Raw genomic sequence first — 25,895 nt, forward strand, 5'->3', positions numbered from 1 at the left:
AGATGTTCCTATTGTGTGGCTAGGACGGGCTGTCAGATTGGCATGAGGTGTGCTCTATGACGTGGATGTGTGTGAGACTCTGAGTCTAGGAAGGTAGTCCAGATTCCAGATAAATATAAATAAAATAAAAAACTAAAAGGTGTGTAAACTCATTATGAGTCTGAATCTGCTCCTTACAGAGTGCACGCCTCACACCGACCTCACAGCATGTCCAGGCTGCACATCAGGAACATTTCCCAGGGTGGGATGTGGCTGTGAGGCGCGCGTGTGAGGAGTAAATTCCAATTGACTCATTATGGGTAATATCCGAGAAGGCATACCATTATTAGGGTCTACTGTTGAATGGTGCAAATGGCCAGAATAACTGGTTCGTGGAAATGGTCCGACTGTAAAACGTACTCATTTATTCGCTCGGTGAACCACCGGTCTTTTGGGCCATTTTCTTCTTCTCTGGCTGCTCCATCGTCGGACGACTGAGCAGAGAGAGAGAGAGAGAGAGAGAAGCGATGAGTGGACACGACTCTAAGTATTTTTCCACCACCAAAAAGGGAGAAATCCCTGAACTCAAAGACGAGCTCAATTCTCAGTACAAGGTAATATCATCTCATCTCCCTTCCTCCCGCCTTCTTTCTCTCTGATATTCATGCGTATCTGTATATTTCTACTTCTGAACTGACTTCATTTGCGAAGTTTCACCTCTGATCTGGTTTTATTGGCCTTTCGTTTTTATGGATCTTAGTTTTTAATTAATCAATTAACAAAGATCTTATCAGATCCATAGGTCCTCTCTTTGATTTAAGCTCTTTTTGATCTCACTAGAATGGCTTATCCTGTATCGGATTTATTTTCTTTCTTTTCATATTAATCTTTCCGCGTTCTTCTTATTCTGAAATTGACGACATATATACCGTATTTGGAACTCGAACTTGAATTGAATCCTTTCCGCTTATCCTTTTTAGTGTATCTCCTTTTGCCTTCCCCTTGGAATTAGGATTGTGGTTTAATACTTATTGGTTGTGATTAAATTCATTGGAGTTTCTGTTTAACATTTGGCAGCACTAAACTTGTCTCCATGGCTATATGTTTTATCAGGATTTAAAATCAAGTTGACATTCAGTTAGAAGTCTTTTGCTCACTTATTTTTCTGGACAAGTTAACAAAAAACGGAACACAAATCCTACACTTTGGAACTATTGTAAATTTATTTGCTCCACATACAATATGTTGAAACAAAACATGGAATTTGGAAATAAGATTTAAAGAGACCAAAATCTCAAGCTTAAAATTGGCATGAAATTTGAAATTCAAAACTGAACCATTTGACAATTGCAGTCATAATTCCTACTTGTGTGGATTATCATTATTTTCTTGTTTTACCTGTTTGCACATAATTTATCTAAACAGGTCACCTAGTTTATAGTTTCAAGTATTCTTTTATATATAATCAAAAGGGAATGATAAATATTCTTTTGCATTATAGACTAAAGTGCATACATAGTATAATCAAACTACATCTTTATTTTAGTATAATCAAACTACATCTTTATTTCCATAAAAAAATTTAAAATTGAAAGCAAAAGTGGCAAGATTTCTGAATCCCAAATAATACAAAACAGGACATGGTCCCCAAACATCTGAATGTAGTAGCTATAAAGGATGTGACACTTAACTCATAACTTTAGATGGAGAAGAAACTCTCTAGTGTTTATTGAAGTGGGACACTTTACACTCAATTTGGAAACAGCCTCTCTATGCATCTGTAGGGGTAAGGCTGCATACATCTGTCCCTCCCCAGACCCCACATTGGCGGGAGCTTCATGCATGGGCTGGGACACTTTACACTCAATGCAATCTATCACTGAGTGTGAAGTGAAAATTTGTGGTTTGGAGAATAAACTCACTTTTTGGTGACATAAAAAGTGTTCTTTTATTGTTGCATCATGGTGATATCAGAGATAACAGGCTGGTATATGTTAAGTTCTTCACATAACCCCATCATCACAGAAGCATCTACTGCACCTGCAGGACTACTATAAGCCCAAACCACTGAACCCTCTCTGTTTAGAATAACTCCCCCAATGCCAGCTGCCGGAATCTGGCTGGAAATTGATCTACAGCTGCCATCAAACACCATTAAATAATCTAGCTCTGGCCTGGGAGTGAGGAGGTGCCTTGGCTGACTGTTAATAAGGGAAGAATGAATAATTCTCAAAGAAGGCTGAATTAACCAGCAGTAGTGTGTCTTATAGCTCATGAGCTGCATAAAAATTCTTACTTTTGGTTCTGCAAACTGTTTACCACCACAGTCTTCTTGATTTGTCTTCATATTTAAACAAATAGAGGGAATCTTATCACATCTCTAGGTTGCTCACAAAGAGGGAAAGGTGACTGGATCTCAATCTTCTTTGATATTTACCAATTAGAAAAGAGAAAGGGATGGAAAATACGAAAAGAGGGATAGAAAGTATGCTGTCTTGTGGTCCATTTGTGCAGAAAGGAATAGTAGGATTTTTTGTAATAGAGCTAAAAGTCCTGATGATGTAATTCAGAGAGCAGTGGGCAAGTTGATTTCTTGGATTTCTACTTCTGAGGAGTTCAGAAATCTAAACTTGTCTTATTTTTTTCAGTCTTGCTCCTGGTGGAGGTTGTAATTCTGGCTGTTTTCAGACTGCCTTCCTGGGTCTGATTTCAGTCTGTAATTGAGTTTGGTTTGAATAAATTTACATTACCTTTTACAAAAAAGAAGTACTAACCAGACCACAGAACTTGCTTTGATACCCTGTAAAGTTTTTATATATTTTTTTTCTTTTTTTGATCAGCAACCACAAAGAATAGATTTATTAAATTAAAGGAAGAGGATACAACAAGGAGTTGTGACAATAAGCATGCCCAATACTAGGCACACCCCCCAACCCATATTACAATTGATCCCAATACATTAACTGTCTTTGAACGCCTTGCTTGGCTAAGTTGTCTGCCAAGCTGTTTGCAGACCTTCAAACCCAATGAACTTGGATGTTCATGTCTTTTGACAGCCACAAAAATTACGGAAATCATTTCTTAGCTGCCAAGTTGCCCTCTCTCCTTTTTTTTCAGCCATCCCACAACAACCTTTGAATCCCCTTTGATAATCAATTTATCAATTCCTAGTTCTTTAGCTTCCTCTACCCCATAAACTGCTGCCAAGAGTTCTGCTTTCACTGAATTACCTTGCTCAATTGGGCCTGAAAATAAGGCACCAATTTTGCCTCCCTTATCCCTAATAACCCCTCCGATACCTGAAAGACCCTGTTACCTATACTACTACCATCGAAGTTCAGCATCTTCCAACCAACCATTGGGGGAGACCAGACCTCTAGAGGTTTTTGTTTCCTAGAGGAAGACCCAATTCAGGAAAATATCCTCCACTCTAAAGTCTGAAAAAAAGTTTCAAGGTTGTCACCCAATGAACAACTTTAAGAGTAATATAATCAATTAGCACCTCCAAGATGCTCTCCTTCTCCTCAAAGATTCTTGTGTTTCTTTCTTCCCACAATGTCCATCAAACTGCTACCCTTGTACATCTCCACAAAATCCTACCTTTTTTTTGCTACTCAAAAGGGGGGGGGGGGCTAAACAATCTGTCCAAACTGGCAGGAGGGTTCCACTTACAACTAGAAAGAGAAAAAAACCATTCCTAAATACAACAAACAGAGGGACAGGAGATTAAGAGGTGGTAAGCAGTTTCACCACTCAATTTACATGGAAAGCACCAGTTAGGGGATAAGGCTCAATTTGGTCTTTTCCTTTGCAACAAACAAGTCACAAGTATTTATGCACCCATGGGACACTTCCTAGCAAAATGCACTGACCTTTGGAGGAATAGGAATACACCAGATTTCTTTCACAGGGAAAATGGGGAGAGATGAAGTACCACCACCGAGCATCCCTCCCATCATTAACAAGGGTCATTGACTCTAGAACACTCAACAAGTTAGACACCAAGGGGATTTCTGACTCTCTTAGATTTCCGGTGAGCCCCAAACTCCAATTCAACCCAAAAGAGGAAGGGTGAGGTTTAATAAAGTCAGCCATAGGTTTACCTTTGAAACTGCAAAGAACAAAGAGGGAGGGAAAGACATCTTTCAAAGGGGAATCACCTACCCACACATCTTCCCAGAATCTTATTTTACTACCAGAAGCCAGGTCATACCTTACATGGTTGAGGAAAGAATGTGAAGAATGCCATGAATTGCTTTCCAAGGTATAGCTAGAGTAGCTCTTTGCAGACATTCCGCATCCCAACCATTTCTTGACAGCGCATGAATACTAACCACCATTCTATGCCATAATCTCTCACTTTCCACAGGGAAACACCAAGGCCATTTACTTAGTTGTGCCTGATTTTTCATGCTCACATTGCCAATCCCCAACCTTCCTTCCTTTTTCTTAATCACCTTTTACCACCTCACCAAATGATCTTTCTTCCCCTCCCCCGGTTCCCAAAGGAAGTCCATCATAAGCTTCTCTATTCTTTTCACTATTACTTGAGGGATCCTAAACACTGACATGAAGTAGACTAGGAGATTAGCTAGAGTGGATTTGATCAATGTAAGTCTCCCTCCCAGAGAAATATGGTTCCTCTTCCAACTAGTTAGTCCTTTCTCAATTCTCTCTACCACTGGATTCCAAAAGCTAGCCAATCTAGGGTTTTCTCCTAAAGGTAAACCTAAATACCTTAAAGGTCATTCCTCACTCTCACACCCCAAGGTTTTAGCAATGATCTAAGCTCTTCACTTCCTAGATTTCCCTGCCAGTAGGTTTTTGTTCAAATTTACAGTCAAGTTAGACATTCTCTCAAAAAGATTGATCACCAGTTTCAAATTTGCCACACCTCTATTTTCCCTGTTAGAATAATGTTAAAATAACTTAGTTGCAGATGTTAGGGCCTGTTTGGCAAATTAAAGTGTTTTTTATTTATGTTATGTCTGTTATTGTACTCAGGGGCACAAGGGTCTTTTCCCTTGTTATTTTTGTCGCCCTATATATAGTAAAATAAAGACTGGTGCCGCCAGTATTGTTACATTGCAAACCTTCTCTCTTCTCTCCTCTCTTCTCTTCTCTTCTTCTCTTCTCTTCTCTCCTCTTCCTCTTATCTCTGGCCGGCCACACTGTCAAGATGGTATCATAGCCGGACCCTACTATCAAGAGAAGACCGATCAACCCAAAGAACAGATCGAACAGACTAGCAGAACAGAAATCTGATTCTTGACTACAGAATAGCTACAACTGGTACAGTTCTCCCTATTTTTCTCTTCTTTGGTCATGTGCCGAGTGAAAACCCTATGAATCTGGGGCGGCTGAATACTGTCGAACCTGTGTAACCCTAGTTTTCTTGGATCGTGTGATCCTGTTCATGTGTTAAGACAACTGTAGGTCAAGGATGACCTGTCTTCTCAATGGTTTGAGTTGACTATAAGTAAGAAGGATCTCTCCTGCTGATTAGTGGCTGTTAGACATTCTGGAATTCTGGTAGGTGGGGACTGTTAAAACTATACAGGTCTGAAATCTGCCGAACATTACCTCAGTTTTTGTCCAGAATTTGGTACTGTTTGTGCTCAATCTGGTTGGTAAACCCGAGTGTGTGGGTGTGAACTGAGTGGAGCATTGTTTTGTGGAGTAAGGAGGGGTCCTAAGTCCGGTGTTTGGGACTGATTAACTGCTTGACCATGTCGACTGAGAATTCTGCTACTTCAGAGATCTCAGGGAGCCACAATGGAGTGAGTGGGGGAATGGATATGAGCTTTCCCATGGCTGTCATTCCCTTTGATGGTCTGAATTACCTTGAGTGGTCTAGGGGAATAAAACTCTACATCACTGCTAGGGGGCGAATAGGATACATCAATGGGAGAGTAAAGGAACCGAAGTATGGAAGTGCTGAGCATGATAGGTGGAACCAAGAGAACAGTATGGTGATGTCTTGGCTCTTGGTTTCAATGCTGCCACAAGTAAGGAAGACTTTTATGTGGGCTGAAACTGCTTGTGAGATATGGGAACAAGCGAAGTCCACCTATTCAGAACAGAGACACTATGCCAAGATATATCAACTACAAGCTGAATCTTCTACTTGCAAGCAGGGGGAGAGGAGTCTCTCGATGTACTATTCTGATTTGACATCAATATGGAAAGAACTTGATCACTATCAGAATGTGAAATTGGAAGTGTGATGAAGATGCAAAGGCCTATAAGTCACTTGTATCACAACAACGAGTGTTTGCCTTCCTCCTAGGGCTGAATCTGTCATATGAGTCCATCAGGGTACAGATCTTGGGTAATAAAGACTTGCCATCAGTCCAGGAGGTGTATGCCTTGGTGTAGTCAGAAGAAAGCAGAAGAAGTGTGATGAATGGTGTAGAAGGGGAGTCAGTTGCCCTAGCGGTCTGGGGAAATTCAGATACAAATGTCGGAGGTGGCTTTAAAAGGGGTGACTACACCTAGCGGTCTGAGTCCATCAGGGTACAGATCTTGGGTAGTAAAGACTTGCCATCAGTCCAGGAGGTGTATGCCTTGGTGTAGTCAGAAGAAAGCAGAAGAAGTGTGATGAATGGTGTAGAAAGGGAGTCAGTTTCCCTAGCGGTCTGGGGAAATTCAGATACAAATGTCGGAGGTGGCTTTAAAAGGGGTAACACTCAGAAAAAATCAGAAGATAAAAGCAAGCTTTGGTGCATTCACTGCCAGAAGACTCGACACACGAAAGATACATGCTGGGATCTCCATGGAAAACCTAAATGGGCACAGGATTTGGGTAAGAAGTCAGCACCGGATCAGGGCAAGAAACCAGGCTAGCAGAATCAAAAAAGGTATAACTCAGCTAATATGGCATCGACAGAGACTAGTCCTTCCATAACTCAGGAGAGACATCCCGGTTCTAACCCTAAGGAAGATATTATCAACTCCTTCCGTGAACATTTGGAATTGTATGGTAGGACCCTCCGCCAGGTGGATTTTGGGCCTACTCCTTCTACCTCATTTGTGTCTACATCAGGTAATGCCACAACCTTCCATGTGTCATCTCATACTACTGATTCACCTTGGATTATTGACTCCGAAGCCTCAAATCACATGACCGGTAAGTCAAATTTGTTTCAGACATATAACCTTCTCTCTGGGAGAGATAAGGTAAGATTGGCTGATGGTTCTTTTTCTACCATAGCTGGCCGAGGCACCATATCTCTCCCACTTGGCCTTACTCTTCCTAATGTCCTGCATGTTCCAAAATTACCTATTAATTTGCTGTCCATTAGTAGTCTTACTCACTCTTTGAACTGCTCGGTCACATTTTTTCCGTCTTCATGTGTGTTTCAGGATTTGACCTCGGGGAAGACGATTGGTAGAGGAAGCATGGTGGATGGTCTCTACGTGTTGGAGAATAATGCTGGTCTAGTGGCGACTGAGTCCACAAGTTCGTTGAGTGAGAGTCAGGCCTATTTATGGCATAGTCGTTTAGGTCATCTTTCTTTTGAGTCGTTAAAAGTTATGTTCCCAAAGTTGTTTGAGTCCTTGTCAGTGAGTTAGTTACAGTGTCAAACTTGTCAGTTGAGTAAGCATTGTAGAAGTTCTTTACCTTTACGAAATAAAAGATCTGAATTTCCATTTCATATTGTTTATTCTGATGTTTGGAGCCCTGTTACTCTACCTACTGCGGCTGGCTATAAGTATTTTGTTACTTTGATTGATGATTATTCTCGATACACTTGGGTTTACCCTATGCGATCTTGAGATGAAGTGCCACAAATTGTGAAAAATTTTCAACGCATGGTGTTCCAAATGGAAATTCATATCTTCCAGTCGGACAATGCAAAGGAATATTTCCATAGTGATCTCAGGAAGTTCTTTGCTTCGAGTGGGTCACTTCAGCGAAGCTCTTGTGCCAGGACACCCCAACAAAATGGTGTGGCTGAACGAAAAAACCATCACCTTCTCGAAGTTGCTCGTGGCTTGCTGATTCATATGAATGTGCCAAAACAGTTCTGGATGGATGTAGTATTGTGTGCGACATATATCATCAATCGCATGCCCTCTCGGCTACTAGAGTATAAGGCCCCACATCAGCTCTTGTTCCCTACAGCCCCGCTGTCTACCATTCCGATGCGTGTTTTTGGGTGTCGTTGTTTTGTCCACAACTTGTCACCTACTCGTGGTAAACTTGACCCTCGGGCTATTCCTTGTGTTTTTCTTGGTTACCCTTCATCTCAAAAGGGGTATCGTTGCTATGATCCCATTGCCCGTAAGTACTATGTTTCCATTGATGTCTCATTCTTTGAGAATCAACCGTTCTTCTCGGTTTCTCCTCAGGGGGAGAGTAGGGTTGAGGAGAAACAGGCGACGACTCAGATTCAACTACCTCCTTTACCCGATTCTCCTCCGTTCCGGGTTTTTCATCGTCGCCATAAGAGCCAACAAAGTTCAAGAGCCGTGGAGCCAGAGACTATGCAACCAACATCATTGGATTCACCCGAGGCAAATCCGTCTCATCAGCCAGGTACACTTGCTCCCATTGCTCCTTTAAATGTTGATTCCCCTGTCACCAATGATCTTAATATTCCTATTGCTAAGAGAAAGGGTGTTAGATCTTGTACCACTAATCATCTTATCTCTAATTTTGTGTCCTATGAGCATGTTTCACCTTCGTACCGTGCCTTTCTCTCTTCTGTGGATAGTGTCCTTGTTCCTAAGACCGTGGCAGAAGCTTTGTCAAAACCTGAATGGGCAGATGCAATGCAGGAAGAAATTGATGCCTTACACAAAAATGGTACTTGGGAGTTGGTAGATCTTCCTAAGGGAAAGGAACCAGTGGGGTGCAAGTGGATGTTCACAGTGAAACACAAAGCTGATGGAACTGTTGAAAGGTACAAGGCTAGACTGGTAGCAAGAGGCTTCACACAGGTATATGGAGTGGACTATGCAGAGACTTTTGCTCCAATAGCAAAGATGAACTCTATCCGGATTCTCCTTTCCTTGGCAGCAAATCTTGACTGGGATCTTCACCAATTGGACATCAAGAATGCCTTCTTGAATGGTGACTTGGAAGAGGAAGTGTACATGACCCAACCCCCAAGGTTCTGTGCCAAAGGCAGTGAACAAAAGGTGTGCAGGTTAAAAAAGTCCCTATATGGGTTGAAACAATCACCTCGGGCTTGGTTTAGTAAGTTCCATTTAGCAGTCCAACAGATGGGATTCAAACAATGCCAGTCAGGTCATACCCTGTTTGTGAAAAGAGGTGAAGGTAAAATTGCAGCTCTTATTGTGTATGTGGATGACATAGTGATCACAGGAGATTGGGAGGCTGAAATCTAGAGACTAAAAAAATTCTTAGCCACTAAATTTGAGGTGAAGGATCTAGGCCCCTTACGATACTTTCTTGGGATTGAAGTTGCCCGCTCTCACAAGGGCATCTTTATTTCCCAACGGAAGTATGTCCTAGATCTACTAGAAGATACAGGCAAGTTGGGGGTAAAACCATCTGATTCACCTATTGAACCTTATCACCATCTGGGAGATAGTCAGGGAGAGTTTTTGAAAGATGTAAAGATGTTCCAGAGACTCGTGGGGAGACTTCTGTATTTGTCTATGACCAGGCCTGATATTGCCTATCCAGTGGGTGTCCTTAGTCAATTCATGTACAGCCCGAGGACAACTCACTTTGAGGCTGCAGAGAGGATCTTGAGATATCTCAAGAAGTTTCCTGGAGCTGGTTTGTTGTTCCAGAAACATAGTCACTTAAAAGTGGAAGTATATACTGATGCAGATTGGGTAGGAGCAGTCAATGACCGAAAGTCTACCAGTGGTTATTGTGCCTTTGTAGGAGGAAACCTTGTCACATGGAGAAGCAAAAAACAAAGTGGGGTGGCTAGATCCAATGCTGAAGCAGAGTATAGAGCGATGGCTCATGGGGTTGCGGAAATCATGTGGATAAGAAATCTGTTAGGTGAACTGGGTTTTGTAGTAAGCAATCCTACGTCACTCTACTGTGACCATAAAGCTGCCATCAATATTGTTGCTAATCCAGTTCTGCATGACAGGATGAAACACATTGAAGTGGACAAGCATTTTATCAGAGAGAAACTTGAAAGTGGAGAAGTGTGCACACCATATGTCAGCTCGGAAGAGCAACTTGCAGATATCTTCACCAAAGGTCTTCATCATGTGCGGCACAAAGATTTGTGTGACAAGTTGGGCATGATTGACATCTATGCTCCAACTTGAGGGGGAGTGTTAGAATAATGTTAAAATAACTTAGTTGCAGATGTTAGGGCCTGTTTGGCAAATTAAAGTGTTTTTTTATTTCGTTTTTTTATTTCTGTTATGTCTGTTATTGTACTCAGGGGCACAAGGGTCTTTTCCCTTGTTATTTCTGTCGCCCTATATATAGTAAAATAAAGACTGGTGCCGCCAGTACTGTTACATTGCAAACCTTCTCTCTTCTCTCCTCTCTTCTCTTCTCTTCTCTTCTTCTTCTCTTCTCTTCTCTCCTCTTCCTTTTATCTCTGGCCGGCCACACTGTCAAGATTCCCCATCACAAAAAATCAAAATATCATCTACAAATTCAAGGTGAGTAACTAGAACATTGTCCCTTCCCACCAACCACCCCTTGAATAACTGCAAACAGTTAGCCCTGAACAACAACTTACTTAGGACCTCAGCCATCAGTGTAAGAAGGAAGGGGGAATGACTTGTTTGCAAGGATCCCTTAATCCACTTACACCATAAGTCCCCAAATCCACAACTCCTCAAAATGTTAATAAGGAACTCCAAATCCACTAAATCATATTCTTTCTCCAAATCCAACCTGATTGCAACCACCTTTTTCCTTGATCTCTTTTGAGCCTGAACACGTTATGGGAGGAGAGAAATGCTAGAGTATTTCAAGAAAAGGAAAGAAGTTTTGCTGAAATCAAGGAGTGCATAATGACAAGGACAGCCTTGTGGCTGAAATCTTCACACTTGTTGGCAGATTATTCCTTTGATGACTTAAGGAGAAATTGGGCAGCAGTGGCTTCTACAGTCTCCACAAAGAACAAACCACAAGTTGAATGGAAGCCCCCACCGGATGGAGTGGCAAAATTGAATTTTGATGGTAGCTGCCAAGGTAACCCAGGGCCATCTGGAATAGGAGGGATTCTGAGAGACAAAGACAGCAACACGTTGTCTTTATTTTCAGGACCAATGGGTGTTGGTGATTCTGTAAGGGTCGAGATACTAGCAGCGGTACAAGGTATACAGCTGGCCAGTCAACTTGGAGTGAACAATTTGATAGTAGAAGGGGATTCCAAGGTAGTAGTGGGCTGGCTGACAAGTCCAGAAACAGCTTGTTGGGGCTACAGGGATCTGTTAAAGAAAGTTAAATGGCTGACAAGAAATATGACAGTCAGGATTCAGTGGGTCAGCAGATCAGCAAATGCAATGGCTGATTCTCTGGCCAAGCAAGGGGTGTCAAGGGGAGATCTGTTTTGTGCTACTTTGTAATTGTGTTTCAGGCTTGTGTATGTTTAGTGTTTATGGTTCAGTCCTCGGGGGAGGTAACACCTCGTGCTTCCTCCTAGGCTGACTGTACTTTCTTTATTGGAATAAATAAAACTACTCTCATTTATCAAAAAAAAATTCTCTCCTAAATAAAGGCCCCTTGAGATTGGGAGATAAGTGAGGGGAGCACCTTCTTGATTCTTAATGAGAGCACCTTAGCAATCAACTAGTAAATGCTAGTAACCAAACTAATTGGCTTGAAATCTCTTGGGTGACAAGCGTCATTCTTTTTTTCCACCAAGCTATAAAGGTAGAATTCATTCCTCTATTTTTTTTTTTATCAGCAACACAGAATTGATTTCATTGATAAAAATCAGGGATGAATACAACAAGAGGTTGTGAAAAAGGAAAAACACAGCTGTAGAAAAATTGACCCAACCCAAATATTACAATTGAGCCCAAAACAATTGAATTCTTTGTACCCCTTGCTTAACTAGATCATCTGCCAAACTGTTGGTAGTTCTTCTTACCCACTGAACTCTGATTGTCATGTGCTTTGATAACCATTTAAATCGCCTGAATTTATTCCTCAAGTGCCATGTCACCCTTCCCCCTCCTTCAGCCATTTTACAACAGTTCTCGAGTCATCCTCAATGATTAGTCTATCAATGTTCAGCTCTTTTGCATTCTCGGTCCCATATACTGCAGCTAATAGTTCTGCTCTTGCCACATTCCTCTATCGATTCTTCCCCTTCTGTAAAACTCTCGAAACACAATAGTCAAGTCCAATTTTATTGTGTTCCAACAATCCTGATAGAAGGCCATTATAAACCCATCAGACCCCGAAGCCTTTGGTCCTGTCCATAGAAAATATTGCTTCCTTAATTTCTTCCTTCTCAAATCCTCTCTTTAAAAATTCCACTTGATGAGCTCCCAAAGTGCCTTCTATATATAGACCTGAAATGTGCAGCAAAGGCATTGGCTATCCCTCTTTGATCTGTAATCTCTCTACCCCCTGTCACTAAAGATGAAATTAGGTTCTTTCTTCTTCTCCCGTTAGCAATAGCATGAAAGAACCTAGTGTTACAATCCCCCTATTTGATCCACTTTTCTCTAGATTTCTGTTTCCAACTGTTTCCTCCCTCAAGAGGGTTTCATCTAGCTCTTTTTTTTTTTCAGATTCCATCTCAATTCTCTGTCCCCTTCTACCACTAATGACTCATCCTCTTCTTTTCCATGAATATTCTCAAGTTGCAAAATCAGATTAGTTTTCTTTTCCTCCAAGCTCTGAAACTTTACTCTATTCCATTCTTTAATTTCTTCTTTCAGCCTCTGTAACTTCAAGAATTTTTGCCCTTCCCACTTTGGGTATTGAAGTTGTATTTCCCACCACTCTCTTATCTCATCCTTGAACTCCAGATGAGAAAGCCACATATTTTCAAATCTAAATGGGGAAGGACCTCCTAAAGCACTCCGTTGGAAAAGGCAAATGGGCTATTGGTCCGAGGTAATTCTAGGCAGATCCTACCCAAAAGTCCACGACAATGTTCCTGTAAAGTTTTAGTTACAGGTGTTAGAAGCAGATAAGAAACCTAGAAGAGAGAACGCAGTCATGCTAGAAGGGAAAGAAGGGACTGCCGAATGAGAGAAAAATAGTCTCCTAATTGGCCAGATTTTTTTTTATATATGTGAGTCAATGAAATAAATGAAAATTACAATGTTGATCTTCAAATAATAGAAGGACAGAGGCCAATCTACTCTCACTTAAATTGTAAAACTAAACATGCAGTAATACCCCTGTATAAAAGGAAACATAATAATCTCCTGGTGTACTACTCGTCCGTGTTTATGATTCCTAGGAGTATTGCATGGAAGATAGAATTGATTGTGAGAGATTTCCCATGGGATACAGGGAAAACAAGCGAGGCTCATTTGGTGAAATGGCCAAATGGGAGTTAGTTAGTAAGAGAATGGGAGGTAGTTAGGAAGAGAAAGGATCAAGGAGGGTTGGGTATAGGGAATGTGTAAAGAACATTGCACTGTTTGGAGACTCCCAATTGAACACAAGAAATTGTGGCATCAAGTGATGGCTAGCATTCATGGCACATAGGAAAATGGCTGGGGTGTTGGCTTATCTTGCCACACCACTTTGGTTTCCCTATGAAATGCTATTCATGGTAACCTCCCTTGTTTTCTCAAGGGGTAAACAAGGATCACTTCTGGCCTGTATTGTTATTTTTCTTTTTCTCTTGGGTGATAGGTAAATCTTCTAGCCTATTATTGGGTAATTCATAGCTCTCTAAATTCGCTGTGTTTTTTATTAATAAAGTTTCAGTTATCTTCCAAAAATAAAAAAGAAAAAAGGAAAAATAATAAGACACCAGCTGGTCTATACTCTCAATAGGGTGCAAATTGGGCAGACCTGGGTTGAAGTTTGAATATTGAATGGGCCTCAACCTCGGCCTTGGCCCAATCCAGTTGAAATTCTTCAAATTGTGTACCTAACTCACATCCCTAATGTTTGCCTTGGGTTATGATAGGGTAGATGTGGAAGGCCATTCTCAATTTATTATGAGATGGATGCCTGTGACCTTGGAGGATTCTTGGTCTCTGCATTATTTTGTTAGGGAAACCAGATCCTTGGCATCCGGATTGAACTTCTTGCTCCTATAGATTCAAATACCAGATAATTTTCATGCTGCTGCTTTGGTTTGGAAGAAGGGCTGAGAGAAGATAATTGGCTTGGGGATCTGGTCACCTGTAGTAGAGGGTTTTGATTGTTGTACACTTGCTCTGCCATTCTTTCACTTTTTTGTTGCTTCAATTGAGGTCTCTCTGTATTTCACTTTTGGGCCTTGTTTCCTTGTTTCGTCACTTGTAACTTCTTTTGCCTCTTCAAATTAAGTAATATTTTTTTGTCATCCATAAAAAAGGAAAAAGAAAATCAGGCCCTTTTGCATCTTGACTGAGTCAGTTACAACTTTTAGGTGTTGAACTTTTGGTCCCATGCTAATACTCATCTCATAAGTCATCAGGCTGATCTATTTCCTTTTACCATTTATACAACAACAGTCTACTCATATGATTGAAGCTTTGTATGATGAACCATCCTGGATCCAGATAGCTCTTTATTTTCTTTATTTTTTTTCACAAATAACTGTTTTTTTTTTTTGCAAGTATAAGGTAAAGTATTTCATTAGGATCAAAGAGCCAAAATTACAATGAAGCCTCTGTACAATGAGAAGCTGTACAGAGGGAAACAACTTGCCAAAAACCAGTAACCCCTCAAAACAAAAAAACTATAAATTCCTTACAAACAGGAAATCTGAGTCAAAAAAGGAAGAAATATGTCTATTTTTGAATAAAGAGTGGATTGCCAACCAAGAATGCACCATCCCCATGATCTTGTTAAGGACTTCTTCTTTTGAAGAATATCTTCCTTCGGATAATCTACTATTTCTTTCACACCAAATCGCCCAGAAAACTGCTGCAGGTAGGATGCTCCAAGCGACCTTTCCAGCCCTGGATAAACCTCCAAGTGCCCATGCCCCTATAAATCCCTTCACGTCAGCCAAGAAGCACAACTTAACCCCAAACAAATTCAGCATTCTCATCCAAACCCAGTGAGAAAAGTTACAATGGATCAGCAAATGACCAAAAGATTCCACATTTCCCTCACATAGAATACAGGCCATATCCTCCACCTCTAGACCTCTTTTAACTAATTTTTCCTTTGTTAGAATCTTATCCAGCACTGCTGACCAGACAAAGAAAGCCAGCTTAGATGGAACAGATCTAATCCAAATTCTGATACTTGGAAAAGAAGAAGGCTCCTCCCTTGACAAGCTATGGAAAAAGTGAAAAAGGATTTCACAGAGAAGGTGCCCGGTTTCTTGAAGCAACCTGACCAAAGAAGCCACCTTCCAATCATTTAAATTTCTCCCGAATTTGGGGTTGCAGATACACTGTCCTTTCTGCCTCTCCAAACAATCAGCCACTGTTGCATCCTTGTTTACTGAGATCTCAAATAGATCAGGGAAAAGAGTCATTAAAGGGCCATCCTCACACCAGAAGCCCTTCCAAAATAGAATTCTGAGGCCACTACCAACTTCATATTTTATTCCTTTCAAAAACTGATGGTGAACTTTTTGAGTGGCCTTCCACAAAAAGCAACCATATGATGTTCTGACTTCTTCAGTCTCCCACTCTCTGCTAATTGAACTGTATTTATCCACAATTTATCTTCTCCACAGACTATCCGGTTGCTCACTAAATCTCCATAACCACTTCCCTCGCAGGTCTGTGCTGATATTTTTCACTAATCTGATCCCTAGACCCCAGTCTTTCTGGAGTTGCAGACCTTTTTTCCAGCTGACAAGGTGGCACTTTGGTTCTTCCTTCCAACTCCTCTAGAGGAAGTCTCTCATCTTCTTTTCTAACTCTGCTGTCCATCTGGCCGGAATCGGGAACAAAGATAAATAGAAAACAGGAAAGGAAGACAACACACTGTTTTCTAGGTTAACATAAATTTGAGTGCAGAAAAACTAATAATTTATGAAGACAAAATTTGGTAATTTCCTCCCATTTGTTGCATATACCGGACTACTGAATTTAATTTGATCGGTCCTAATTTATAATATTGGTTTCTGCTTGTTGACAAATATGATTCATATTTGTCAACTTGGGGTTATTGCAGTTTGCACTAACACTCAGGAAAAATATTTGTCTCCGATTAGGATGGCCATTTAAAAGTATAGTAATATTATGTTTGAGACTTTCATGAATTTTCCTTTGCTTTTGTGTTAGGCACCACTTCGAGGGGGTGCTGCCTCCTGAGAAAGACGAGAGATAGATTTGTTCGAATGATTTCCTCCCTTCTTATTTCCTTTTAACCTTTTATACTGTACAGAGTATTATATCAAGATCAAGACTCGGTAGTTACATCTTTGTTGCAACTGAATTTGCTGACATGAACTGCACAAGATTCCCAAGTGGCATCATGGACTGGTAGTCCGGTCCATTCTACTAAGGCCTGTTGTTGGATTTGCTTCCCCACCTTGATCCAATGATGGTCCAGGATGTTCCGAGGTGTAGTTGTAATACGGCGGTGTCATCAAATGCTGGCAAAACGGCTGAGCTTGATATGTTGTTTCCTATGCATCGTTTAAGGATAGAGACGTGGAAAACTAGGTGTATCTGCGAGGAGGCTGGGAGATCTAGTCTGTATGCTACCGGCCGAACTTGTTCAGTAATTGCAAACGGCCCATAAAACTTAGGAGATAGTTTGTGCCACCCCTTCCGGGTCAGAGAGGTTTGTCTATATGGGTGTAATTTGAGATAGACACGCTCCCCCACTTGGAATTCCACCTCTATGTTTTTTATCACAAGTGGCCTTCATCCATGATTGTGCTCGCATGAGGTTGGACTTGAGATTTTTGATGACATTATCTCTTTCAGATTGTTGTTGATCTACCACCTCCACTACTGTTGGGCCAAGTTCATAGGGTAATATTGATGGTGGGTCACGCCCATATAGGGCTTTAAAAGGAGTTATGCCTGCTGCACTATGGAACGTGGAGTTGTACCAAAATTCTGCCCATGGCAGCCACTAAGTCCATGTCTTTGGGTTTTCTCTGGCAAAGCATCATAGATAGGTCTCGACGCAATGATTAAGTACCTCTGTCTGTCTGTGGACGGTAGCTAGTTGATCTGTGGAGCAAGGTACCTTGTAGCCGAAAATATTCTTCCCAAAAATTGCTGAGAAAGGTTGGATCCCGGTCTGTAATAATAGCCATGGGTGTGCCGTGCAATCAGGTGATCTCCTTGGCAAATGCTGTTGCTACTGTAGTGGCTGTATATGGGTGTGCTAGAGGCACAAAATGCCCATACTTAGATAGTCATCGATGACCACTAGGATGACCATATACCCCTTAGACTTGGGTAACCCAGAAATGAAGTCCATCGTGACTTCTTCCCATGCCATGTTGGGGATCTTAAGTGGTTGTAGTAGGCCCCCCGGGTTTTGAGCCTCATATTTTTGCTGTTGACATGTGGGACAGGCTGCCACATAGTTCCGAATTGCTTGTTTCATACCCATACAAAAGTAGTGAGTTGCAACTCTACGATAAGTGGCCACCACCTTGTAGATGCTTTGATTGGGCTGAAATCACCGACCTTCCTTTGTAGAAGATATCAGAGCCCACCACCTTGTAGCCTGTAGAGGAGATGGGCCGAATGGCCCATAGGCTGTTTATCCTTTTTTATCTTTTATGTTCTTTGCTGTAATGGGCCTATTCTTTCTATGTTATGTTCTTTTAATTTCTTGCCCAACTAAGGGCCTCTTTGTAAATTATCAAAGTTTAACTTAATAAAATAGCGTTAGGGGTGTAAGAGTAAAGATTAAGGTTCGAAACTCTCTTACTCTGAACCCCTATTGCCGCCATCTTCTTCTTCATCTTTTCTTCCTTAGAAGAATGATTTCTGTTATTTTATTTTGATTTCTGCATCTGTTCTAAACAGTCCTTTATTCTCAAAAGACTGTTTTTCTTCTTAGCTTGGGACCGAATTTGGGTCCTGGGTCCATTTATTATGTATGGCCTATAACTTAGGATCTGAGAGGGCTTCTTGTTTGAGAAGGCCCACCAGTGGATAGACTGGTTTAGATACTGTTAGTTGGCTGAACTCGTGGACTCGCGATAACGCATCTGCCACTTTGTTGGTTGGGCCTGCCTTGTATTTAATGGTATAGTCATAGCCCATGAGTTTGTGGGCCCATCGCTGTTGCTCTTCTATGTGTATCTGTTGCTCTAGGAGATACTTGAAGCTTTTGTGATCAGTGCGGATGATGAAATGTTGACCAATCAGGTATGTCCTCCATTTCCGTGCTGCTATCACAAGGGCCAAGAGCTCCTTCTCGTATGTGGATTTTTCTAGGGCCTGTCCTGATAGTGCCTTGCTGAAATATGCAACGGGACGAATGAAATGTTTTGGAAAAATCCGGGAGGGCTAAGATAGGTGGTGTTGTAACTGCTGCCTTCAATTTTTCAAAAGCTTGCTGGGCCTCCATGGACCAATGAAATGAGTCTTTTTTTAATAGTTGGGTTAGCGGAGCAGCAAGAGGCCCATAATCTTATATGAATTGCCGGTAATATCCTATGAAGCCTAGAAAACCTCTCAGCCCCTTGATTGAAGTGGGTTGAGGCCACTGTTGGATGCATTCAACCTTGGTTGGGTCTGCCCTGACAGTTCCACGACTGACTATATGGCCCAGGTATTGGATTTGGGTTTTACCAAATTCACACTTAACACATTTTCTCATAGAGCTGTTGATGTCTCAGGATAGCTAGAGTGGTTGTAAGATGTTCCATATGTGATTTCCAATCTGAACTGTATATTAAGATATCATAAAAAAAACTAATATAAAGTGGTGGAGGTACGGGCGAAATACCTCACTTATGAGAGCTTGGAATGTCGAGGGGGCGTTTGTGAGTCCAAACGGCATTGCTAGAAATTCATAACGGCCATCGTGTGTACAAAAAAGCCGTTTTGTGAATGTCATGTGCATGCATTCTCACTTGATGATACCCTGCTTGAAGATCCAATTTGGAGAAGATAGTCGCGGATTGTAGTTCATCTAGCAGTTCTTCAATGATTGGTATGGGAAAACAATCCCTTACCACTATTTTGTTGAGGGCCCGTAATCAATACAAAATCTCCATGCTCCGTCCCTTTTTTTTTGATGAGAAGAACTGGGGCTGAAAACGGGCTGGAACTCGGCTTGATAAATTTCTTTTGAATCAGCTCCTGAATTTGCTTCTCAATCTCAGTTTTTTGAGATGGGGAGTAGCGATAGGGACTTATGTTTGTTGGGGCTGCCCCAGGTACCAGCGGAATGTGATGATCATATAGGCGATGAGGTGGTAAGGTCTGTGGTTCCTGGAAAACATCTTTGAATTCTGCTATTATTTTCTGGAGTTGTGTTTGCTTCTCCTCAGGTAAGCTTTCGGTTTGGGGTGATTGTAACACCAACCCGGTGGGCTCTAAGCCCATTCGTAGAATGATGTGATTCTGGCCTTGACTACACCCCTTTGTGATTGTTCTTAGGCTCTGCTGTTGGAGGGGTGTTGGTTGAACCCCTTGTAAATGATAAATTTTATCCTCTAGGGCGAAATCCATTGTAATGCGTTGCTAGTCACATATGACTGGTTCTAGCTATTTCAGCCACTGTACTCCCAACACAATGTCTGCCCCGCTGAATTCTTATGGGTGCAAATCAACTCTTATTATATAATCCAAGGTTCAAAAGCCGATATGCTGGTAGGGCGTATCGGTATTGTTTTTATGCCTTTTTTTATTTTTTTATGAAACTGGTTCAGAGGGGCCGGTTTAAGGCCGGTCTACCCTCTGAACCACTTGCCGACCCGAAACACCCCTTGTAGGGGCGTATCGGGAAGGCTTTGATACAATATGCATCGGCCAATACGGACCGATAGGTGACGAAATTTTGATCCTTGATATAATCTTGAATTTGGATTGCTACTTCCTTGCAAATTCCTTCGCACTTGATGTGGTTCCCATTTGCCACATACACGTCAAAAGCGGAGACGTAATGGGCTTGCAGGCCCAACTGTTTGGTGAGGCTTATGGTGATGATGCTCAGGGTACTGCCACTATCTACTAGCATGGAGACAGGTCGACCCATTAATACCCCTTCGACTCTCATGGTTTGGGGTGTGGAATGCCCGTGCAAGGCTTGTAGTGATATTTCGGGATTTGTTGGGCTCATGGGGTTCCCCCATTCCTCCCCTTCAGGTCTTGGGTTTGTCTTGCTCCTCACCTTCATCAACTTGCAGCAAGTAGCTCTGTTGGGTTTTACAGCGGTGGCCGGTTCTGAACTTCTCATCACAATTGCAACTCAGACCTCAGCCCCTACGAGCTTGCATCTCAGCCCATGTCAACCTCTTATATGGGGTTAGGGCCTGGCTGGTGTTCTTACCTTGTTTGAACTTGGTCCGGGGCGGGTTCTTGAGCAATGGGCCTGAAGCTAGGTCCGTCTTGAACTGCATGGGTTCTGTTCTTAGGAATCTTCCCATTCTTTTCAGTTGGTTTAATTTTTCCTCTTGCAGTTGAGCCAGACCAACCGCAGCTAGCATGGATGCCGGTTGCATGTCTTTAGCTTCGACCCGTATTTCTTCCTTAAGCCCTTTGATAAAACAGCCCAAGAGAGTCATTTCTGGTCACCTGTGTACCCTCGTAGCTAATTTCTTAAATTCTAGTTGATACTCTTGCGTCGAGCCTGTCTACCTCAACTTGGATAGGGGCTCATAATAGTTTTAGAACCATGTTGGCCCTGTTGAAGATTAATTAGTTTTATGATGTTTTTCTGAGTAGATGTTTTATGTTAGTTGTTAGATAGGAGGTGGGGACCACAGTAGTTATGTGAGTCCAAATTTTATTATGTTTTTTGAGTGTTATATATGTTGTTTTATGTTTTGCCGCCCTATAAGGGCATAGTTGTCTTTGTACTGTTCTATTATTTTAGTACAAATAATAAGTGAAGGGGGCGGCTAGAATATAACTCTCTTTTCTTTTCAAGTCTCTCTTCCTTCTCTCTTCAAGAAACTACTTTCTTTCATATTTTTTTAATTCAACAGATTCCTACTTGGTATCAGAGCATCGGCTAGGGTTTCTTGAAGCATTCTCATGCAGCCCTAGATCAGCCGAGTGCATGAAGTAGTAAAGGGCTGATTGATCTGCAATAGATTGCCCAGTTCTTGGAGTTTTTGATGGGATCTAGACATCAGGAAGGTGATCTACTGTTCAACATCAAAATCAGGAAGAACTGGAGTACGGGGAAGAGTCCCAGAAAAGTTGGACTCTTTGTTTTTTATCTGATCTTGGGCACCCAGGTATTGTTAGTTTTCTTTTGATTTTCTGAAGAGGGCGGTTTGGTTTCTGAAATTTTCTAGGCCTCTCGGAGCGATCGATTCACTTTTCTCTCTGTTGGGAGGCATGGGGAGGAGAGAGATTTCCCTCTAGCTAGGGTTTTCTTCTTCCGAAAGGGTTGGTTTTTGTGTGTGGAATTAAATTATTTTTTGAAGGTCTCTAATCTATTTTTTCTTACTGTTGAACTGTTTGAAGTAAAATGGAGAGTTGGAATACCGAGATGAAATCTACCGGTACTGTGGGACTGGGTGTTGGAGGTAGTAGTGATATTTTTGGGTCTGGGATCATTACTACAGTAAAACTTGATGGTATAAATTATTTGGAGTGGGCACAATCTGTTAAGATGGCTATTGGTGCCCGTGGAAAATCAGGGTATCTCACTGGGGAGGAGAAGAAACTTGATACAAACTCTTCCCGATGGGTGCAAGAGAATTACATGGCAATGTCTTGGCTGTATAATTCTATGTTACCTCACATTGCAAAAAATTTCCTATGGGCTAATACTGCTAAGGAGATTTGGAATGGAGTGACTGAAACCTACTCTCATAAGCAAAATGAAGCCAGAGCCTATCAGCTAAGAAATCAGGTGATAAGTATGAAACAGGGAGGAAAACCTCTTGCTGTGTATTTCTCCATGCTGAAAACCCTATGGCAGGAAATAGATCACTTAGAAACTGTGGTATGGGAAAGTGTAAATGATGCAACAACTTATCACAAACTGGTAGTAGGAATAGGGTTTTTGAGTTCTTGGCAGGGCTGAACCCTGAATTTGACATTGCTAGGCAACATATTCTTTCTAGGGAGGGTGTGACATTCTCTCAGGCCTATGCTTTTGTCTCTGGATAGGAGAGTAGGAGGAATGTAATGCTGAGACAGCCTGGGATTGACCAATCAGCTATGGTTGGTACAACAAAACCTAAGCCGAATGGAGACAACGGGAGTAGTGAGACTAGAAGGGAAGATAAGAAGGACTTGGTGTGTGATTATTGCAAGAAGCCTAAGCATACCAGGGACACTTGTTGGAAGCTTCATCCAAATCTTATGCCTGCTCGGGTAAGAAACAAGAAGGGAAATGAAAATGTAGCCACTACAGGAGACTCTTCAGCCCCTTTCTCCCAAACTGATTGGGAATCCATTGCAGTAGCAACAGTGAGAACAGAATTGGAGAGGTTTGGATAGCTTGAGTAAGAAAGATTCACCCAGCTCTAGCCTTCCAGATGGACAACAGAATGTAGGAGCCAACTACACCACTTCCTTTGCACATACAGGTAGTTCATATGCAACTACAAATCTTGCATCCACTTCAGGTAAGGAGGGACCTCCCTGAATTATAGACTCAGGAGCATCTGAGCATATGACTAATGCCCCTACCATTTTCAGTTCCTATCAGTTGTGCTCTAGTTTAAAAGACTGATACTGGGTGAATCCTTTATTACTTGGTTTAAAAGCAGAAGTACTTCTTTTATTACTTGGTTTAAAAGACTGTCTACAATGCTTTCCTAACTGACAACTCTCACACTCCAAAGTGGATAATTGAATAGACTCAAACAACTTTAGGAAAAGACATTTCAAATAACTAAAAGAAAAATGTCCCAAGCGATTGTGCCAAAGCATAATCTAGTTCACTGACTCTGACCCACTACTACTGCTGCTGCTAACATGATAGCCCTGATGTCTTGGAATCTCATCCAGAAGGTAGACTCCATTTACCTCACGACCAATCCCAATCATCTTCTTTGACTCTAGATCCTGTTATGTTTTCTGATTATAATGTTTATGTCCCTAACACGATTGTTGTAGTTGATCCCACTGACCTTGATCTTCCCATTGCACTTCGTAAGGGGAAGAGAAAGTGTACAACCCACTGCATTTCACACCATCTTTCCTACAGTACCTTATCACCCTCCTACCGTGCTTTTCTTTCTTCCCTGGATTTTGTGTCTATACCCAGGAATGTTACTGAGGCTCTCTCCAAACCTGAGTGGAAAATAGCCATGCAAGATGAGATGGATGCTTTGGTCAAAAACCAAACTTGGGAAATAGTTGATCTCTCCCCAAACAAGGAGACAGTCGGATGTCGATGGGTATTCATAGTGAAGTATAAGGCCGATGGCAAGATAGAGAGGTACAAGACAAGGTTGGTAGCAAAAGGGTATACTCAGACCTATGGTGTTGATTATCAGGAAACCTTTGCACCAGTAGCTAAGATGAGTTCATTTCGTATCCTTTTATCTCTAGCAGCCACCTATTCATGGCCCTTGTTCCAGCTTGATGTAAAAAATGCTTTCCTCAATGGTGACTTACAGGAGGAGGTATATATGGACATTCCAGCAGGCTTTTATGAAAATGTTGGTAAAGGAAAGGTATGCAGACTCAGAAAATCTCTGTATGTGAAACAATCACCTAGGGCTTGGTTTGACAAGTTCAGAGGGGCACTCATCCGTTTTGGATACACACAGACACAGTCGGATCACACCCTCTTTGTGAAGAGGAGAGATGCTTTGGTGTCAATTCTGATTGTATATGTGGATGATATAGTGGTGACAGGAAATGATCTGGAGGAGATTGGTGATCTTAAAAGATCATTGCAGCAAGAATTTGAGATCAAAGATCTTAGTGAACTCAAATACTTCTTAGGGATTGAAGTTGCAAGATCCAAGCATGGGATTTTCATTTCACAGAGAAAGTATGTACTTGACCTATTGCGAGAGACTGGGAAGCTGGGGACCAAACCAGCAAACACTCCTATTGATCCAAATCACAGAATTAATGGTGTGGATGGTGAATTGGTAAAGGATGTGGGGAGATATCAAAGCATGGTGGGCCGATTGCTATATTTGTGTATGACACGGCCAAATATTTCTTATGCTGTCAGTGTTGTGAGTCAGTACATGCATGCACCTCGGGTTCAGCACTGGGAAGCTATTGAGAAAATACTTGCATATCTGAAAAAGCACCCTAGCAGAGGCATTCTTTTCTCAAATCATGAGAATCTGAAGCTAGAATCCTATACAGATGCAGACTGGGCAGGATGCTTAGATGACAGGAGGTCTACATTAGGAGTGTGTACCTTTGTAGGTGGAAACTTGATCTCCTATGTTAGAGTTAGCCGAATAAGGGTAGATTAGTCAACTCACCTTGGTTAAGTTATGAGCTTATGTGGCAGTCTTATTAGAGGTTCTCTGTCCCATTTCTACTGTAGCTACAGTAGTCCGAACCAGTAAGGAGAAGAAGAAAGAGAAGGAGAAGAAGAAGAAGAAGAGAGAAGAAGAAGAAGATGAAAGAACTGTCAAACCTGATAGCTAAACCCTATCAGTCGACCTCTTAATAGTGATTAGGCTTCTAATTAAATGTACAAGGACTAAACTGCCCCTACTTAAGTATGGGACAGAGAACCTCTAATAAGACTGCCACATAAGCTCATAACTTAACCAAGGTGAGTTGACTAATCTACCCTTATTCGGCTAACTCTAACATCCTGGAAGAGTAAGAAGCAAGCGGTTGTGGCAAGGTCAAGTGTAGAGGCTGAGTATAGATCCATGGCTCATGGTGTCTCAGAACTTCTTTCGGTTAGATCTCTTTTGAGTGAGATTGGGGCGAAAGCAAAGGAACCTATAATGTTATTACTGTGACAATCAGGCTACAATCAATATTGCCCACAATCCAATTCAGCATGATAGGACAAAACACATTGAAGTTGATAGACACTTTATAAGAGAAAGGGTAACAACCGGAGAAGTTGTTTGCCTTATGTCTCTTCAGAGTTGCAACTAGCCGATGTTCTCACTAAAGGGGTGGCAAGGAACAAGCTTAAACATGACCTACGCAAGTTGGGAATGTGTTACATTTCTCCCAACTTGAGGGGGAGTGTTGAAGATTAATTGGTTTTATGATGTTTTTCTGAGTAGATGTTTTATGTTAGTTGTTAGATAGGAGGTGGGGACCATAGTAGTTATGTGAGTCCAAATTTTATAATCTTTTTTGAGTGTTATATATGCTGTTTTATGTTTTGCCGCCCTATAAGGGCATAGTTGTCTTTGTACTGTTCTATTATTTTAGTATAAATAATAAGTGAAGGGGGCGACCAGAATATAGCTCTCTTTTCTTTTCAACTTCTCTTCTTCTCTTCTTCTCCTTCTCTCTTCCTTCTCTCTTCAAGAAACTACTTTCTTTCATATTTTTTTAATTCAGCAGATTCCTACTGGCCCGAAGCGTATACAAAGAGCTTCTGTAAATCTGCCCAGGATACTTGGGGATGAGATCTACGGAACCATTGAAACCATAAAATGGCTTCTCCTTTCATGTGGAAGGATGTGATCAGGACTCTCTGATGACTAGGTGTCTTGTGGAATTTGAAGTACTTCTCAGCCCTGAAGATCCATGGCATAGGGTCATCGCCTCTGAAGATGGGAAAATGCAGTTGAGAGATGACTGGTCTTCCTCTTCCT

General features: G+C 41.6%; 1 protein-coding gene across 1 annotated transcript in view; it reads left to right on the top strand.

Annotated features, from left to right (window-relative positions):
- Nucleotides 1–334: 334 nt before the first annotated feature.
- LOC104604296 (beta-adaptin-like protein C) overlaps nt 335–25,895 on the top strand; it is a 52,688-nt gene continuing 27,127 nt past the window's right edge. The window contains exon 1 of the mRNA XM_010268589.3: nt 335–593. Coding sequence (XP_010266891.1) covers nt 507–593 — 87 coding nt within the window. The 5' untranslated portion in view covers nt 335–506. The remainder of the gene's footprint in view (nt 594–25,895) is intronic.

Source organism: Nelumbo nucifera, chromosome 6 (genome assembly GCF_055504915.1).
Source record: "Nelumbo nucifera cultivar China Antique chromosome 6, China Antique-T2T, whole genome shotgun sequence".
Lineage (NCBI taxonomy): Eukaryota > Viridiplantae > Streptophyta > Magnoliopsida > Proteales > Nelumbonaceae > Nelumbo > Nelumbo nucifera.